This window comes from Syngnathus floridae, chromosome 14 (genome assembly GCF_059516105.1).
Source record: "Syngnathus floridae isolate MCC-2025c chromosome 14, RoL_Sflo_1.0, whole genome shotgun sequence".
NCBI lineage: Eukaryota > Metazoa > Chordata > Actinopteri > Syngnathiformes > Syngnathidae > Syngnathus > Syngnathus floridae.
This window is the reverse complement of record NC_142426.1, coordinates 7,572,110-7,592,005: the sequence shown is the minus strand read 5'-3', so window position 1 is coordinate 7,592,005 and position 19,896 is coordinate 7,572,110. Positions and strand designations below refer to the sequence as shown.

The 19,896-nt window shown below is 40.4% G+C and overlaps 2 protein-coding genes and 1 long non-coding RNA gene across 7 annotated transcripts; 1 reads left to right on the top strand and 2 right to left on the bottom strand.

Annotated features, from left to right (window-relative positions):
* Positions 1-588: 588 nt before the first annotated feature.
* LOC148387458 (uncharacterized) lies at positions 589-1,371 on the top strand. Its single transcript, XR_015862414.1, has 2 exons — positions 589-907; positions 1,342-1,371. It is a non-coding gene; the product is annotated as an uncharacterized LOC148387458 (long non-coding RNA).
* A 3,475-nt stretch (positions 1,372-4,846) lies between these two features.
* Positions 4,847-15,335, bottom strand: LOC148387457 (phosphatidylinositol 4-phosphate 5-kinase type-1 gamma-like). Of its 5 annotated transcripts, none has more exons than XR_015862732.1 (18): positions 15,020-15,334; positions 12,118-12,143; positions 11,959-12,048; positions 11,745-11,875; positions 11,553-11,670; positions 10,799-10,951; positions 10,190-10,489; positions 9,909-10,117; positions 9,747-9,830; positions 8,994-9,042; positions 8,764-8,848; positions 8,542-8,694; positions 7,642-7,801; positions 7,511-7,579; positions 6,975-7,431; positions 6,651-6,685; positions 5,677-5,749; positions 4,847-5,460 (listed from the first exon to the last, which is right to left on the bottom strand). XR_015862732.1 is itself a non-coding variant. In XM_088396992.1 (18 exons), exons 1-17 carry the CDS (start codon positions 15,105-15,107, stop codon positions 5,690-5,692), a joined length of 2,307 nt encoding a protein of 768 aa, XP_088253118.1. In that variant the 5' UTR covers positions 15,108-15,335; the 3' UTR covers positions 4,847-5,460; positions 5,677-5,689. The 5 variants fall into 5 exon arrangements, 3 of the variants coding, with proteins under 3 accessions (XP_088253118.1, XP_088253120.1, XP_088253119.1); XM_088396992.1 differs by lacking the exon at positions 6,651-6,685 and adding an exon at positions 6,302-6,376 and having other exon boundaries at positions 15,020-15,335; XM_088396994.1 differs by lacking the exons at positions 6,651-6,685; positions 15,020-15,334 and adding exons at positions 6,302-6,376; positions 12,832-12,961.
* Positions 15,336-16,026: 691 nt separating this feature from the next.
* On the bottom strand, positions 16,027-18,307 carry gpx4b (glutathione peroxidase 4b). The gene is made up of 7 exons (XM_088397098.1): positions 18,158-18,307; positions 17,672-17,766; positions 17,211-17,355; positions 16,969-17,120; positions 16,837-16,861; positions 16,693-16,752; positions 16,027-16,602 (listed from the first exon to the last, which is right to left on the bottom strand). The coding sequence occupies exons 1-7, from the start codon at positions 18,224-18,226 to the stop codon at positions 16,570-16,572; spliced, it is 579 nt and encodes a 192-aa protein (XP_088253224.1). The 5' UTR covers positions 18,227-18,307; the 3' UTR covers positions 16,027-16,569.
* Between the last annotated feature and the right edge of the window lie 1,589 nt (positions 18,308-19,896).

Here is a 19,896-nt window from a genome sequence, read left to right as displayed (position 1 = left end):
AATTGTTTGACCCTTTTTGAACAATAACCGAAGAAAACATTAGTTCTGATTCGAAAAGCAGTAATCCATTTATTTGTTGTGTTTATGTATTAATACGAGACGATTCAATATTTATTCGGTATCACTGTCATAAAGACCCTCTGAGGGAAGCCGTAAGTGGCTCACTGTTGCCAACCCAAACAGGAGCACCACCTGAAGCACATCAATGGCTCATTTCTATTTTCTCTTTTTTTTTTTCCACTTAATCTGAAGTTAGATTATTTTAATTTGCAATGACTGTGACAAATTAGGCCAGCGTGTGTCCCAAATGGTGCTAAAAGGAATCGATCAAATGGATAACAGAATCCACATTGACCGATGGTCGAGTGAGCAGTAGTAATGTTAACCCCAAAAGACACTCTTGATGTATTGAGGAGGGCAGATCAAATTGAATCTTTCTGTCTCCATGTCTCAGTGGGAGGTCATTGTGGGTTTTTGTCCCCAGATTAGGGCTCGTATGGATCCGGCTAATCCTGCCTGCTCTTCCATGTGGGAGTGGCAGCGGGGCGTCTTTGCTGCACAGCCAGCCGTAACTTAATGGCTGTGAGATTGAGTTTTGTACACGGGCACGCTCGCTAGCACACGGCCGCAGACACACAACACAAAGTCGAGATTTGTTTCAGGATTAAAGGCAGCACCCTCAAAGACGGACACAATGCCGCAGGCATTCCCACGGCAACCCTGACAAAGCTGTGTGTGTATTTCTGGAAAACGACCGCCAAGAAACACTTCAGCGGGCAAGGAGTGAGGCTGAGGATGCACTTTTACACGCAGCTGTCCAGCATGGCAGGCCGTGTGTCTCTCTCATTATGCAAGCCGGGCACACAAGTCTTTTCTCGCTCTCCCCTGCTGCTGCTGTTTTGGACAGGTAGCATCTGACACGCATTAGCCTGCTCATAATGACTTCTTCTGCTGCAGTCATTATTACCCACTTGGAGAAAAACAACCCCGGCGGGGTGTTTTTCTTTTTTGTCTTTTTTTTTTTTTTTTTTTGCAGTGGTGTGCATTTTTAAGTTCTTGTTGTTGATGTCATCATTTTTGCCAGGGAAGCATAAAAATGGATGGATGGATGGATGGATGGATGGATGGATGGATGGATGGATGGATGGATGGATGGATGGATGGATGGATGGATGGATGGATGGATGGATGGATGGATGGATGGATGGATGGATGGATGGATGGATGGATGGATGTTGAAGCGAATGACATGTAAATCAAAGGTGTTTTTGTCTAGTTTGATTATTTTCAGCCTCACATGACAGATTAAAATTAAGTTTACAATGTGCATGTGATTCGAAGGTGTGAAACAATGAAGCTTGTGAAAAGTGGGCCTCCATGATTGTTTCCTCACGGATCCCGAAAGGAATAGCGCAGCGATTAACATTAATCCTACAAGTCGTTGGGCAAACAGTGCAGACGGCAGCTTGGGATCTCCAACATCAACAGCAGGTGTTTCCTCACAAGCTCTTTTCGTATTCACACAGACTAATGGTTTCAAAACAGTTTCAATCTGACATATTCTACATCGATTCTAAATTAGTTTTTCATCTTGGAAAGGAAAAGTCGTCATAAAATAAACTGATGGTGGAGGAGAATAGTGGTTAGTTTTGTTAGGTGTGTCTTTTTTTTTTAACACTGTTGTAAGTCAACCAGCTTGCTGCGGAAAAATGTGCAAACATAACATTGACACATTATCACCTCATGTGCTTGGCAGTTGTGAGCAAAGCATCTGGCCTGTTTACACATTCGTAGGAGAGTAGCAACATTAGCATTAATTGGGAGTCATGCTCCCGGCCACGCAATTCCAATATTTACTCTGGTTCCACCTCTGTTTTGACCTCCACCAACTACCTGCATAAATGCAGCGTTTTACTTGCCAACTTCAGTGACAGAGATTTTGAGAGTAAAAATTGTTGGAAAATGTTCGGTTGAAGTTGGGCAACTTTGTGAACCCATTGTCTGCGATCCAAATAATGCTTTGTGTCTCATGAGGTGACAGGTCAAGGAAGCGTGGAAGTTTTCAGGGAGGGGAGGTGATGGCTCTGAAAAACGAGATGATGCACGATGCCCTGCAGTGTTCCAAAGCTTAGCAGCATGACGGATCAGAAACCCCCATGGAGAAAATCAATGATCTCATTTTTGGTGTCTCTCCCCATGGCTAGTGGCCAACGGTGGGTAAAGTTAATTGGGAACTAAACTAAAATAATATTAACACAAAAAATTGCATTTTAAATAGCATTATGTCCTTTATAATGATTCTTTGAGGCGAAAGAATGAAATAGTAAAAAAAAAAAAAAGGTGTCAAACTCAAGGCCCGGGGGCCAGATACGGCCCACCACATCATTTTATGTGGCCCGCGAAGACAAATTGTACAGCAAATTCGTGTCATTACTAGAATTGCAAATTGTCTTCACTTTTAATAATATCTTCTTTTTTTTAATATTTGACCAGTTTTTACTCGTCTGATTTGAAAACGAGTTGTCAGTTTGTTTTGTAGCTTTTATTGTATATAATATTAGGTGCTCATACATTTATTTGGGTTGACAGTCATAATGGCCCTCCAAAAGAAGCTATGGCTTTAAAAAAAAAAAAAAAAAAATTATAAAAATGATCATCCATCCATGACATCTTCTTCCGCTTATCCAGGGTCGGGTCGCGGGGGCAGCAGCTTCAGGAGGGACTCCCAGACTTCCCTCTCCTCAGCCACTTCATCCAGCTCATCCCGGGGGATCCCAAGGCGTTCCCAGGCCAGCTGAGTGACATAGTCTCTCCAGCGCGTCCTGGGTCGTCCCCGGGGTCTCCTACCATGTTTAGAATTTGTTTTTTTTAAAGGCCAACTACAGTAAGGCTTTTTCTACCCAATTAATTATTACTGTACCCCCACCCTCAATGCAGATAGCATGTATCCACTGCAGATACTTTACCTCATCTTGATGCTGACCATGCTGAATCCTTAAATGTGTGCCTGAAGCGCTCAAAGGGAATTTAAAGCAATCACAGCAAGACCACTGAGAGTGAGCACACATTATTAGACACAATTACCTTCTATCTGCACAGCTTCACTCGTGTTGTTTTAGGATCGGAGAAAATGATCCTGAAATGCTATGCAATCACCATCGAGGAGGAAATCACTTGTTATCACACAACATACTGTCACGTTGTTTTGGAACTGAAATTGAATCCTGAGGATTTACATGAGTGCGCCTCTGTATGTTTAGCGCATTCATCCATATCATGGACGTTCAATATTCAGGCAAAGCGGCTCAGATGGTAATCCTCATCCAAAGTGAACGCTTGTATGTATTCTTCTCGGCGCCAAATGTGGAAGTGACAGGGGACGCTTGGCTGCAGACAAAAGACACGCACCGATATGTTGGGTTTGTCCTTCATCGGCCCTTCACTCCTATTTCATTAATGGATGGATAGATGATCAATAGTAGCAGGCTGGTAGAGGGGGATTAGGATTAGAAATCAATGGTGCTGTTTTCTTCATGCTGCTAGAGATAAACAGTGCCGTAAGACACTGAGTTTTGAGCACTATGTGTGTGTGAGAGAGGGTAGACACACACACATCTTGCCCACTTTGCCAAGCAACGTACAGAAGTAGAAGATCACAACCGACTGCAGGTTTTTATGCCAAGTTAGCTTCACACTCTCTGAGAATAGCTGGAGATGACTGAAGAGGAGGCAAGGAGAGGTGAGGGAAGCCATTCTGCGTAGGTGAGCCTTGGTCCTCCACTCGAAGACATTTAGAAAGGTACCCTTGATCTGAGCCGGCTTGCTCGCTCTCGACTTTTGTCTCCTCACACACTCTCAAACACACACATACACACACAAACCTCTGTGGATTGTTATGGGAGTTGAAAAGAATTCCATTATCAATACTTATTGCTTGATTTTGTTATTGATTCTCGTAGATTTTCATTGGGTGAGGCAATGAAAAAAATCGAACAGATATTAGCTTGTTGTTCGTTACAAAAGAATACATTATTTGAAGTATATTTACATGCTCTTTATTTACTACATTCTCTATATATTCAGCGTGTGTGCAGGAAAGGAACAAAAGTAAATAATGATAAATAAATAAAAAATAACATCAATAGAGTACTGCACAGTTACAATTTCTGTCAAGATATCATTTATACGTATGGAAGCATACATAGACTTACATTAACAAACATTTGTTAACATTTTTTTTTCCATGACATCTGAAAACAAGGATGTATGAGCCTTTTTTTATTTTTTTTTTGTTCTTTTGCATTAGTTTTGCGTTGATGTAATTTACCTCCATGCCACAAGAGAGACTCTCATGCATTGTCATGCATTGTCCTGGGAAGCCTAGAATAAAACCCGAGGTTGTCTTGAACATGGCAGGGCTTGACAGGAAGCCAACAATTGCCGGCTGTGTCAAACGTCAACCAGTGTTTTGGGTTTTTTAAAAGTTATTTGTTCGTTTGGGAAAATAAACCTGCACGTTTTTTTTTTATACCTTCACCACCAACTGTACTTACTTTCAAATGCAAGTGCATTTTAGTTAACACTATTTATCAGCCCCAGGATTGGATTAATTTTGGATTGTTTTTTGCGGGGATCGTTTGGAAATTCCGGATGAGGACAAATGTTTGGGGTTGCTGAAGACTGGAGCGGCATCAACCACAGAGGCAAGCCGAATATCAGCGTCATCACATCGGGAAGGACTCTTCAATGCTGGCCAATGCTCCATGCAGGTATGTTTTTTTTTTTTTTTTAATTGGCCATTTTTTTATTGGTTTGCACACATTCACAAAAATGTTTGACTTAACACTTTGTCAAAGGATGTTTGCCATCTTTATCATGCTTTCATTGAAAACTAGAAAAATCTTTTTCACATAATATTGCAGATCGAAATGTGACAGTCAATAAGGCATGTTTAACATTGGACCAGTAGACATTGCAACAATATCTCCCTATAACAGTTATGACAAAATAAAATAAAAATACAATAGGTGTTGATTGAAAAACGATATATTTTTAAAAGTGCAATAATAAAGTGCAATAAATAACCAATACATCCTGGATGTTTATGTTGCTAAAAAAATAAATAGTCCATTTGCATAGCCAGCATATTGATCAATATAATTTTTTTGCACCACTCTAAATTGTCTGGAATTTCATCTCTGAGAATTTTCTCTTCTTACTTTTATATTTTGTTTTTATATGTGTATTTCTATGAATGACTGAGTATGTATTTTCCTTTATGTACAGTATGAGCATCATTTGGACTAAATGCTTTTAAGGTCGATCTGAATCACAGTTACAAAATTCCACATGCAACCTAAGTCCTCAGCATCAATGCAGAGGAGTACTGTATCAGTTCGATCGACAACTTGCGAGCTCGTTTCACACTCTTCTTGCTTCTCGCTGCTCCTCTCTGAGCGACTGAAAGACAAATGAAGTAAAGGAGGCAATAATCAGGAAATCTTGAGAAGCGTAGTCGATGGATGGATGGATGGATGGATGGAGTAAAGGAGGCAATAATCAGGAAATCTTGAGAAGCGTAGTCGAAAGAGGGATGGATGGATGGATGGATGGATGGATGGATGGATGGATGGATGGATGGATGGATGGATGGATGGATGGATGATGTACACTTACTGTCTGACGTTCCTCATGAGTCATCCTCAGAGCTGGAATGAGGAGAATGCACACAGCTCTGGTCGTCCTGAGTCTGACGTTACCAAATTTGACCAGCAGAGGGCAGCAATAAGAGAAAGGAGTAGGACAGTCATGCAGGAAATGAGAGATGACAAAAAGCCTTAAAAAGCAAAGATATTCCTTGTCACAGTTTCATTTAAAGCTGCAAATAGTTTTTTTAATGATCACACTTTTTATTTTTCTTCAGTAGTAGTAGATTTATGAATTATTACAGATGTGTGGGATAATAGGAAGCCAACTTCTCATGTGCAGCTTTAATTATGATGTGACTTGTTCACTTTGGGGTAGAAGATTCAGTTGCTGCTAATAAGCTAGGTCTGCTCAGGCGTGCTTAAAAGCCACTACATCTCTAAAGAAGCTAATACAAACACAACATAAAACTCTTAACACGGCATAACTGAAATGTCGCAAGATCGCGGCCCTTCAGAAGAGAGAATTTACAATTCATTCAGAATATTTGACAACTTCTGAAGAGCCACAAATAAATCTGCGCGCTTCTCTCCTATTGTCGTGTGCAGCTACGCACGATCAGTCCAGAACTCAAACTATCATGCTGGTGACTTACGGTGTAACTCGAGCTAGAGTTTAGCTTACGACGGCCAAGAACGGGAGAGTACACCCAATATCTTCCATCTGCATACTGATGGACAAATAGATGAATGGATTCACACATACACAGAAAAATCGATGTAGAATTATAAAAGAAAAAAAATGAAATGGATAAAAACTGTACGAATGATGGTTGCATGAATGCAGGTTGACATACATCATGCAAGTGAAGGAGCCTTTTTTCCCCCCTTTTTTTTTGCTGACACGTTCAAAACGACAAGCGCTGGCAGCAGAGGCAGCCTCATGCTTGAGAAACTCCCCTTAAGTGCGTGCACACCGTAACGCAAGCTCTCCTTCCTTCTCACCATCATAACTCTATCACGCTGTCCTGACTGAGCCACTGCAAGGAGACCCAGCAGAGCAAAAGAAGCAAAGATGGATTTTCACTCAATTTCACCGGCGAGACAATAACAATGAACAAAAGGAAGAAAAATTTGGCTACTAGACCAGCAGTCTGCAAACACAATATTGCCCTTCCGTGCTATTTTTAGAAGCGGTTTGGTTGATGCCGGGCCATTCTAGTGACTTCTGATCTAGAGTGCCAAAAATCACTGCTTCCATTTCCAACTCTTTGTGAAGTGGGATTTTCTTCAAGTCGAACAAAATGACAGAAGTACAAAAGGACTTACAAAGTAGATATCAGAAACTTGCACCTCCCCATCCAGTGAGTTGTGGCTGCTGGAGACGGACAGCTGATTGCTCATTGGTTTGCCTGCAGGGTGGTGGGGAGACGAACTTTGCGTGGAGGCGTGAGGGGACGCGGGACGGATGGGGGTAAACGCCGAGGACGGCTGCAGTGCGGTTGGGGCCGGAGGGCTCGCCGAAGCGGAACGTGTAGCTTGCGTGCGAGGGGTCGCCGCGCGTGTGAGGGGGGAGGTGAGTGCTTCGGTGGAGGGGCGGATGGAAGAGGAAAGTGTGGAGGAGGACTGGCAAGCTGATTGAGCAGTGGCGGAGGAGGACAGGAAGGTGGGAGGAAGCGTCGACGAGTAATGCGCAGTGAAAGGAGGAGGAATGAAGCTGGGCTGATTGTCAGCTGGCGAGCTCGCTTCGGTCTTCTGTGTCAGCTCAGTGCTGGATGGAATTTTACTGTGCACAAAAAAAAATGGATATCATTATTCATCACTAGACACCTCTTGATGTTATCACATATAAAAACGGTGTGTACCTGAGCTCAACCTCTACCGTTATGGTCTCCTGTCTCTTCTCATGAACGTCGACAATCTCTTTGTGGAGCCTAAAATTATACAACAAGAATATTAATGATTGCTAATTTTTTTAATTGTTTTTTTTTCTTACTTGGCCATATTGGGTGAGAGCATTTGTTTCCTGCAGCGCGGGTGCTCGGGTGTATCGAAGGGGGTGGTGGTGGGTAAGGAGTTGTTCGAGGAGAGCGTGGTGGCGATTGATGCCGTGGTGGCGTCTTCAAAAGAGGGAGGCGTGCAAGGCGGCTCTCTCCCTAATTGGCAAACAGAAGAGGATATGATTATGATGAGGAACCTAAAAGCTATTTTGAGAAGCACTGATGGGTCATTTGGACCCAGCTTAGCAGAGCGACACAAGCACAGGGTAGTTTTTTTATTCCTCCGGCTTAGATTCTTAAGCGCGATTGCAGAACGGCCGATGACAGCTCTGGAATTTATACAGACGGGGTAAAATTTGGAAAGCTTGCAATGTTCTAGTGTGCCCAGCAAGCATGTAGTCTGTCTGGTTACACAACTGACAAGGTGGAATTTATGAGCGTTGAGCTGTGAACGTTTTGGGATAAAAACTACATGAAGAACATACAAAAACCTACCATTGTATAAATATTAAGGAAAAAATAAAATAAAAAAATGATTAAAATGGCTTAGGCATAAGCATCCTAAGAGTGCACTTTTAGTTTGGGAAAGTTTTGCTTGTACTTTATTTTGTTGGCACTGCTGCTTGCTGCTTGCTGCTGCTGAGCTGTTCTTTCTCCAGAAGATCAATAAAGGTTGACTTTATCCCATTTAAACAGAAAATGGAACACTCAAGTGGGGAGGATTTAAAGTTGGCGTGCCAAAGTTCAGAATGAAACAATGCAAATACAAAGCAATAAAAAAAAAAGAGCCCTTAATCTTTTTAGTTTTACGACTCATGATAGCTGTCAAGTTGCTCAGAGATTATTTTGGGATTTATATGAGACTGCTCTGAAAACACATGTTGAAGAAGTCCTACCACTGTCCTCCAGCATGAGGAAGCTGTGAGGTCCTCGCAGGCTCTCCAGGTTTTCCTGCCTCTCGTCGTTTTGCGACGGACGCTGGCCGGCCGACCCGGATTTTAACATGGCGAGAGTTCCTCGACCTCTCTTTGAAGGAGATGGTCTCAATGCTGCGAAAAGAAATCATCTTAGTTATTAAAGCTCAATGCAGCTTTTTATTTTATTTTTTTCAAACTCACAGCAGCTCTTCCTGAAGACGACGGCGCTACAAAATTTGTAGAAACGCTCGGCGTAGAAACCCGGCCTGTGAACGGATACTGTGTCCTGAGGATCGTTAGGGAAACAAACGACTGATATCAGAGCGGTATTTTATGTGTACTGCATAAAAGACATACTAAAAGAAATGAGGCAGTTGCAGTTTTATTAGCTTGATTTGTTTGAGTGCTACGTGAGACGGAAATCTACTCACCCCATCGTGGATGAGAGACTTCCAGGAGTGCTCCAATTTCTTAATCAAGCTGGAAGATAATTGAATAATTTAGGTCAACTCTCTCAATTTATCCAAAGCATTAATTGCTAACTTATGTGAAGCAAAGTGCTAAAAGTCACACTTTAGATTTTATTACAGGTCGTACAGGGCTGGGTTGATTTCGTTAGCTCTCATCTATTTGTAATGTGCAATGTAGACGAGATTGATTGAAATTCCTGACGTGTAATTTTAACAGCAGCCGAAGTCTTATTACAGTACGCGCTACTTTCATATTTAAACAGTGTTTTGGCGCCATCTTGTGACAACTTAAGGCATTTCAGGAAACACAAAAACTGTAACTCCTTGTAACTTCTAATAACAACCCAGGCGAAACTTAGCTTGAAGAAAATTTCTTTGACAGCATTTACTGCTTGCCTTTTTGGCCTATACTTTGGCACCATCTTGTGGCATCTTAGGGCATTACAGAATGAGCAGGAAAAAAACAAAGCAAAAATCTGACGATGGGTCTCGTAGAAAAAAAATAAATAAATCAGTCAATAGGCAGTGGGTAACTTGGCAATAAAAAAGGTACTAAAATAGGATTTAGTTGATTAAAAAGAGTCAAGGGCTTTCCAAAATGACTGACATCTAAAACACAATGTCCTATAACGTTGTTGAAATTCTCACAATGTCTCAAAGTGACTGACTTTAGGCATCAATAGTAAATGAATCATTAAAATGCGCGACTTATACCGATAGGACTGCAGAATGTCGATGATGCCGACGAACAGGAGGAGGGGCTCTCCTTTGACTCCCACGGCTGGAATACCACCCATTCTGCAATAGAGGGGGAAGTTATCATTCAGTGTGTGTGTGTGCATGTGTGTGTGTAGATAAGGTTTTTGTGAGACCTACGTGTCATCATGATCGAGAGTTTCCCTGCATGTGGACCCTCCCTGTATGGACTCAATTGCAGTGGAGTACAGAGCTTTCTGAGCAGCAGGCCGCATTTCATCCACGCCACCTGCTGGCGAACCTTGGGACTGACGTTCTCTCTGTGCTTGTGACTTGTTATGGACTCCGAGGAGCAAACTGTAGTCCATTATCTTGAAACTCTCCAGGACCTGACATGAAAAGAATAAGTTGAAGAAGTTTGGATGTTTCTTTACTTCCTGAGAAGAACGCAAAAGTCTTACCAGACAGTCTCTTTGCAGGGTTTTGACCAAAGCATTGTACGTGTCCTGGTCCAGACTGAGACCCTCGGGAACGTCACTCAGGAAGTCCAGATCTTTAAAAGTGGGTTTGGTTTTCTCCCGCTCTTTTTTCGACGCTCGCCTCTTATAAGTGGAGCCCTTCAAGTCGAATTTAAGGTGCATGCGTACAGAGCGCGGTAAAATATTGTTCATCACAACAAGTCGGATGTTTTTACCCCCGCACTGGACACAGTAGAGGCCAAAGAACTTTGGCAGCAATGTCCGAGGGTTCTGGTTCAAGTTCTGGGGAGGGCAGTGAAAATGTAGAAATTAAAAAAAAATCTGTATTCTTCAATTTTATGTACATGACATATACTAATCACAAAAAATATTTTTGAGCTTCAAGGTAACATTTGAGAACATTTGTTTCCGAGCACCTGCCGGACAGCGTGACACATTCACGAGGTCTTAGCTCATGCTGCGGTTCTGCTAAGTCTGTTAAGGAGTACTTAGCTTGGTCCAACCCCTCCGACACACAACTTGATGCAGCTCACTTAGGAATGACAACTTTTGGTAACCAATGGCAACTGAGTGTGTTGACGTGGGACTTACCATGTAGTAGCCAGGAAGCAGTTTTTGTAGAAACTCCGCCTCCTTGTGTTGGACAGTTTTGATAATGAACTCATCATCGCGTGTTACGTAGAAAATGGAGCCGCTCGCTCCTGGATTGGTCAACTCGATCAGTGGCTCATTACAAAGGGAATACTGGAAAGAAGCAGAAATGTAATGTCAAACTGAAGCAAGGACACACCTTGATTTATTTATTTTTTAGCAGGATTTAATATTTTGACAGCTTTATTAAAACTGAGCGAGCGAATGCAAAGGACAGAAAGTGTATTGCTCTTGGTTGAGTTTAAAAAAAGGGAGCATTAGTCTGCTAATCTTCCTCTGGCACAACGAGACCGCATGAGCTTAAAGACTTGTGCAGCGTGTGTTTGCACATGTATGCAAATGTGCATGGGTGTTTTATTTGATAACTTAAAGTTCCCACAAATCTAAATTATATTTAGCTCAAGATCGAATGAGAGCGATTACACTGCTATCTTGAAGTTTATCAAGCGCGTGAAAGAAAATTGTGCAGATCTGTGAAGTGGATTAAATGATGAGTTCAAGCCTTGTTAATTGGTGCTTGAAGCGGTGATGATTAAAAATGCTGTTTTGATGCTTTGCCGTGCAACAAATTAAAACGCCTGCTCAAAAGTTTTGGAACACCTCGATTTTCAATTATTCAAATCGATTATTTTACTGGTTAAAATGGTTCAAATTAATTGCTTTTTCTACTTCACCCAAATAAAAAAAACATTACCAGGTAGTCATCTGGCCGGATTCCAAACAGTTCCCTGAAGTAGCGGAAAGCCACGGGGGCGTAGGTTTTAAACCTGAAGTCTGGAAAGTGATGGGCCGGTGTAAGGTTGCTGCCCTCGCTGCGATGAAAACAAAAGTGGATTAGACACCGCGCTAGCTAAAATGTTTCCTGTGCCATTCGTAAAAAAGCCACCTGGGGAAGAAGATACTTTCCACCACATAGAAGTCCTGCATGAGCACGTCTCTCTCGGGCTTGGAGCTGAGATTGCCAACCGTATAGCCAATACCCAGTTGGATGGCTCCTTTTAAGGCAGAGGAGGAGGTCTGGGGGCGGCATGAAAAAAATAAAATAAAATGTTGAATAGTTCCATGGAACGAAATGCAAACAGAAGGATAAAAATGGCAACCTTCTTGTACGTTGTCTCTCCTGAGGCATCGACTCTCCTGTGGCCGATTTTCTTCTCGTGAGCTTGGCCTGCTCCAAATGGGGACGGCATCTGTATCGAAACATAGCCATCTTTTCATTTCAGACTTTAACCTATACGGGCATGAGGTGGAACACTCACCTCTGCTTGACACTTTTTGGCTGGATCTACACGGACAGAAGGGAAAATACAAGGGCAAATGTTAATAATTGTTTGTAGAATCAGGCGGCATCTATTTGTCCAGATGTAACTGGTAACATAGTCGAGTTCAATATTTATTCACCTGCTTCCCACTTCGGTTTGTACATGACAAATATCATCGCACTACTACTTTCAAAGGCCCTCCAATCAAAGTACACAAAGGGACAAATGGATTTGGCTGCAAAATGGACAACAGGAATAAAAACAAGTTTGATCTGTCGTAGGAATTTTTGTGAGGTCAATGGTGCCTGACTCTTGCATGATTGTCCGAAACGCCTTTATAGAATCAAGATTTTTTTTAATCAATATACCACCTGCCTGTACTAATTAATTTTCTACAGTCAAAATCACTGTTACAAATATTGGTATGTATACAATACGGGTGCAGCTATCGATTATTCTTGTATTCGAGTAATTAGCGAGTTTTTTTTACATCGATTAATCGAGTAATCGGATAAAACATGCTTTTGCCGTTAGAAAATAAGGACAGTATGTATTTCGATACTGCACAACAAATCATGGAGCCAGAGGAAAAATTAATTGATGCCTTTTTCCAATCGAATTATTTGAATTACTTGATGAATTGTTTCCGCTCTAGTATACAGAAATAAAACTTTAGCAACCTAATTCATAGCAAATTATGACTCAACTCACCAGCAAACGCGTTTAGGTTTGATGTTTCCCAGAAAAGCAATGAAAAAGGAATCAGACCAGAGCAGTTGACACTCTATAGGATTTCTATTCTTAAAAGAACCACGTTGGTCCTGAGAAGGAAAACACTCTATTGGATTGACTTCCTCCTTAATCTTAGTGTCACCATTGGCTGACGTCTGAAGATCACATTGCCAACCAACCAGACACGAGGATTCCGAGACGTTTGTTCAGCTAATAAGATGACTCGTTGCTTACTTGGCTTGCTTGATAAAGCAGCAGTGGAGGAAGTCAAAGGGAAACGAAATAACTTTATCTACGTCGAAGTTCAACAAACTGCTTGGTCTGCATGGTCATGTAATTTTTTTTCAGGCCATGCCAGGGCGAAGATTAAGTACAAAGTAGGGATAATGAACTTTTAAGGCACGCAAAGCATTTGTAGCAGATGTCGCTTCATCTCTGAGGCATCAACATCAACGTCTCTTTCGTGGATATGCAAATTCAAACAGTAAAATAAAAAAACATCACATTTATTCAAATTATGCAAATTGTGCTATTACATTTGCACTTGTATCATCGGTTTCAAGCACATAAATCTTTTATTTGCAAATGTCTCAACATGTGAGCCAATTGAAGTATGGGAAGGTACAAGTCTATGTAAAGCAATGCGCCCAGACGTCCAAACCTGCGTCCTAATCCCGAGACAAAGCCCGTCAAGCATAACAATGAGGATTAAGATTTGGTAGACACACACATCCATACGGAGGATTGGGGTTAAGAAAGAATTTTATGTCATGAGGTGTAAGCAAAACAAAATTTCAAGCCATTTCCTATTGGCTCGTTTGAAAACTGAACATTGTAAAATCAAATATTAGGGACCTAAGTGTTATAGTAAATGTTCTTATTATAGGAGTCTTCTGGACCAATGGAGGGAATATTTTACATCCTGTTGCTGTAGTTTTTAAATCCATTTTGGCATCATGCACAAGAAGAATAATCCGGTAAATTGATGCTAATTTTATGCAGTGTTATGCAGGTTCACACATTTACACTCCACATTCAATATACTCTGATGTAACTCTTAATTTATGATTGCACCTAAACATCATAAACCTGCCACGCATACTCTGAATTATTTTATTTTTTTGCTTGAATATCTGCAGCGGTTCTTTGAAGCGATAGCAACGAGGGATTAGTGTGTGTGGTTTATGTTCTAATAATTCCATGTCGCATTATGTAAGATCTGACAGGGAGGAGGGAAAAAAAGATATGCAAAGATGAGGAGAGGCTGAGGAATTAAATCCACTAGGGATCGGTGTCGAGAACCGGTTTCATGTGCATGTATTCACATAAACAATTCCAGTACATACCCATTCCGTCGACTTGTTTTACCCTCCAGCAGTTTTATTCCAAGCTTTCAAGTGTTGGGTGGAAGCATCCTTAACAAGCCTGTTGGGCCATTTTGCAACAGAACACCAGCTGTGCGTGAACTTATGATACGCCTTTATCTAACAATCTAATGTGTTATTCATTTCAACAGCTTCTTAAGTGCCATTTAGTTGTGTTTAACTTTGGAGATAGATAGTATAGATGTGTATTTTATCTTGAAAAACTGCTTGTTTATAAGATTTTTTTTAATTTAACCTAAGTGCAATACATTTTTTCCCAGATTTATGCACAGTTTTATTTTTTATAGTCATTATATATTATTATTTGTCAGCCTGTACTTAATGTTACAGTGATTTATAAATTAATCATAGCATCAATATGAGCCAATTGGAAAGCATTTTCTTCAGGTAGTACTACTGAGCTTCTTAATATGAATATGATATTTAATGCAAAACATTTGAAGGGGACATCTAAAATGTTAGGGTGAAATTGATTCGGAAATCATTTACATGATCAGTGTATTCACATGATTATGATAATAAATAATAAAAATAATAATGATAATAATAATAATAATAATAATAATAAGGATAATAATAATATAACCACATGAAATCTCAGCAAATTTATTTCACAAATATTGATAACCCTTCGCAATGTAGCCACTCAATGTCAAAAATGGAATAAACCTTTCCTCACTAAATATTACAGCACTTCAAAATGGCGAATTGACTACCGCATACGAGGCAATGTATGATGGATGGAAAGTCTTTGCAAACACGTGAAATGCATAAATTCCCACCTGTGTCTGCGAGGTCCAGATGCAGACTGAGCCCAGCCTCCTCCTCATTTCCCCGGCCAGTTTCCGCAGTCACTTGGTCCAGCTCCATGACGGCAACCGAGCCGGATGCGGCGGTCGGAGAAAGCGTCACATTACCACCTCGGCACCGCAGCCCACATAACTTTCACAATGGTGGTTAAATAAAACGGAACTGGTAGCCAGTATGAGAAATAAAGTGACATTATTGTGCAGCCACCTCGCCACGCGTCACTTGATTCGCGACGGATGCTCGTCCACGCACAGTAACGTTACAAATCCAGTTTCAGTCAAATCTCGACGTCATCATTTCATGCTGTTACGAGAACCGCCGCATATAAATAAGAGCAGAATGTTAAATTTTAAAAATGAGACTTGGAACATAATAATATCCAACTGTATCATTAGTGATTTCTCGTCATTGTTGGAAGAAAGTATAAATATATTTTCAGATACGTCATTATTTTTTAGTCAACTTTTGTTGCTCCCAGTGCCATCTTTGTTACTTTTATGTAAAATCTCCGTTTATGTTGGTTTTGCAATCGTTGAGAGCTTTAATGTCCGATGATATTAAGTTTGTGTTATTACACAAAAATATTAAATACATCCGATTATGCAAAATCATAGCGCAAAATAAGTGTCCGAAAACATTGGACGCGTGCAGAGAACGTGCAAGCACTTGGTATTAATCTTCGGAGTTGTAGTACAGTCGTATTACCAATAGAGAGCGCTGTTGTCGCGTGCTACTTTTTCTGAGTAATTGCGCAAGCTCAGTTGCGTCTGCTCCCCGCTGCACTTAGTCTCTCAAATTTCTATGAACAACATATACGTAAAAACAAATTTAAGGATGAAATCGTTATTTAATGCAGAAAAGAAAAACACAACAATGACCGAAACAGAGATAAATTGTTATAGGTCAATGGTAATTGGATCATTTCCACCATTTGTACTTTTGAAATTCTTGAGACTGACTCAATAACTGTGCAGCAAAACATAATTCATCTTTTATTGACATTTAATTCTCTGTAAAGTAACACCGATAGTTATGCAAGTACAGCAGACAAATATAATTTCTACCTGGTGGATACAGATAAATCTAAACATTAACGGCCGAGACCCTATGATTCTCACAAGTGAATGCAAAGCAAAATTGGTAAATTAAATCTCAATCTAGAAACCCCTTTAGCTTTCAGTGAAGCCATTCTCAGTAGTTTGGGACCGTCAGCGGACTACGACATCTTTGGCTTTAGACAAGCAGCCGGCATAACGAATATACACAAAGCTCTAAACACCAATGATTACATAAGAAAGGAATGGCTGGTTTTGCTGCAAGATCACTAAGGAATCTTTATTCATATGGTCTTGTAGGGTGGTGTAGCAGAACGTCTGGAGGTAGCTGCACGCCGAGTCATCAGACCTGTCCGTCCCAATAATCGGGTTCACAGACAGGACATCATTGGTCCACACATCCGCACACCAAATAACCCTCAAGTCCATATGGGAGATCCGTTCGTGATCGAAGACATTGGCTGTTATTACAGGTACGTAGGCAGATCCTTCTCCACCACCTGCAAATGAAAAATATAAATTGATAAGCTGTTCAGAAGACGAATGAATAGAAATTGTGGATTGAACAAATGCAAAACAGTGTCACTTACGCTGGGATCGTCTGTTGGGCCGTACCGTTTTACCACTTGTCCCTCTTTGTTTATGAGAAACTGTCAAAGAATTAAAATGTGTCTGATTAGTGTGCAGGGAAAAAAGCCCAGGAACAATAATATTACCAAAATATTACAAATTACCTTAGTGAAGTTCCATTTGATGTTACTGTGAAAACATTGGGAGAGAAAAACAGATCAGTTTTGTATTTCTAGCAATGAAATAACAAGATAAAAAAAAAAAATAGTTTGCACTATTTACGATGGAAAACATACTTTCCTAAGGTTCCCTTTCCCTTCGGCTGTGCTTTCATCCATTTCCAAAGAGGGTGAGCGTTCTCTCCGTTTACATCAATTTTACTGAAGAGGTCAAAATTTGCATTGAAGCCTTTGGCAAATTCTTTAATCTCCGCATCAGTTCCAGGCTCCTGTAAACCGTCACCAGGAAGAAACAATTTTTTCAAAACGTATCCGTTATTCTGTTAATATTATATATTAAAAGTGCTAGTGGTAGTTACCTGCCCTCCAAACTGGTTACAAGGGAAACCAAGTATGCGTAAACCCTTCTCAGCCAGGGAAGCGTGCATTTCCGCAAGCTGAGTATAGTTTACGCGGGTCTTTCCTCATTTGGAGGCCACATTTACAATGATGCAAACATTACCCCTGTCACAGAAACATACAGCAAACCGGCAAGTCAGGAATAGTTATTACGATTTTAAAATTGCAATGGTAATACTGAAATGTGTTCCTAATATTAAAATGTAATTTACTGTAGCTGCTTGGCAAATAACAAAATATTAGAAACAGCTCTGACTACTTACCCCAGTTTTTTTTTTTTTCTGCCAAGTGTAATGTAAACACAATAGTAGTGATGCGTTCAAGTACCCCCAATCAGCCACCACTAAAGCATGTGCTTGTACTTATGTTGCAAGAAATAATTGGGGAACTCTGCAATACATTGTCATGCACGACATCTCACCTGTATTTTACTAGAGACACCTCATTGCCATCGATATCCTTGGCAGAGAACTCATAGATGGACTTGGCATTTTGCCAGTCGTTCACTTGTGCACACTGCATAAAGGTGAGGAAGCATAAGGGGTAAAGGTCAAGTTGTATAAAGATGCTATGTACAGTATACTGCTGCGCAATTTCGCATAAGAAGCTAATGGCACAAATCCCAACGTAGGCATTACACAAATCCAACAGACTAGAGTTAATTATGCATGACAAAAGAGCACATTTGAGACATAACTAAGCCATTATTTGCTATCGATGCATAAACAACAAAACACGGACTAGAAATATTGTAGTGAGGTCGGACCTATTTCTCGGTTGCACCGCGTTTTAAAAATAGTCGCACAGGTCACCCAACGTTGCAAGCGCATTGACAATGGTGGGTAAATAAATCACTTTAATGACGTAATAATAGATAAATCGATTGCATTGGGTTGAAATGCCTTACCATTGTTCGGGTTACTCCTCTGCTCCCGAGTACGCCTATCAGCACGGAAGTCGTTCGGAATAACCACATGCTTATGACACCAACGACTGGTGTTACGTCATTTCTTAGCCCCACCCAACGATTGAGTAACGCGCATGGGTGGTGTCCGATGTTTTGAATACAAATTACAAGAAATGTAAATTCTATAACGTTTCCAACGGCCATTTCAAAGCCTTTCATAAATTCTTTGCATGTAGGCAAATGAATGGGCAATACCTTTTTTTTTTTAATTTAGGGATGCAGTTTCAACTTTTGAACTGCAGATGGCGCAGTCTAACTGTAGAAAAGATGCCTACTTTTTTTTCCAAACCTTTCTTATGAGCTGAATTTTGTCCAAAATATATAGTATAGAAAGAACACATCTCGGTTTATGTACTATACTGTTTATATATATTTGTATATTCACGGTTTATGTACTGAATGCACGTGTATCTCATATACATATGTATATGAAGTAGAGTGGGGTCAAAGGTTTTGTACTTGAAAAAACAAAACTCATACTAGAAAAAATAAAACTTGAAATTGAAAATAAACGTGTTGAGCTTGACACTTGAAAAAAAAAGTAAAATAAAAATACTTGAATTAAAAGTTTTTTCGAGTTGAAAATAGTTTTGGTTCACTTTGGTAAATGTTTTGGCTAATATATTTATTTTCAGGTTTCACCATGTATTCAAGATTTTAGGTTTTTATTTTTATTTGCATGTTTTATATTTTCAGATTCACATCTCTTTTTTTCAGGTTCAACTCTTGGTTTTTTCAGATTCTGATCTTTTTTTCCAGGTTCAAATCTTTTTTTCAAGTTTCACAATAGAATGACCCAAATCTGGCGTGGGGGGGGGGGGGGGCGTGGTTAAACCTGATAGAAAAAAAATGTGAATCTCAAAATATAAAATGCCAGTGTATTGAAATAGACTTGAAGACTTTGATCGGGCTACATAAAATATTTGTGTAATGCAATTTGCCTCCTTTAATTGAGTCCTGTGTTTTAACTAGTTTATGCTATTTGTCAGTAAATCTTGTTAAGTTCAGTAAGGCAGGTGCTTATTCAATTAAAATGTCACACGACCCCCATAATGACAGCTGTAAGTAGTTGACCAGGTTGACGTTATGTGCAGCACTGAGCGATTGCCATCCAGAGATCGTGGGGGGTGCGGGGGGTCCTGCAAATGAGCATCTCCTGCAGTTGAGGCAGTGGGACGTCTTCCTCGCAAACACATGTATGAGCATATAGGCATTGGATGATATGGGGTGTCATGTTGTCTAGAGTGGAAACCTTCAATTAGGCACAGTGATAAAACATGGCTTTTCTACATCTGTAAAAACCTCTCCAAAGCCCTTAATTAAACTCCTCTCACACAGCCAATTAGGACTCAAAATGAAATGAAAGGCTTTCTATAATAGGGATCAGGTCTGTGTGTCTGCATGTGAGCGCACAGATCAATGGCGTTTTCATTTATTTCAGTGGAGTACAACGATTTGAGATACAAATACAAACGTTTTGAGTTATGGTCATGGATTAAATCATATCTGAAGGCACCACTGCAGTTAAAATAAAATTTTGAGGCAATTTATTGGGTAGAAGGTGACAGAAACTCCTATTAATTAAATTGATGCAACAGTTCTTTTGCGTCACACACTGAGAGCAAGTTAACAGTCCCTCAAAGAAATTAATGACAGAAAGGACATCGAAAAAAACGAAG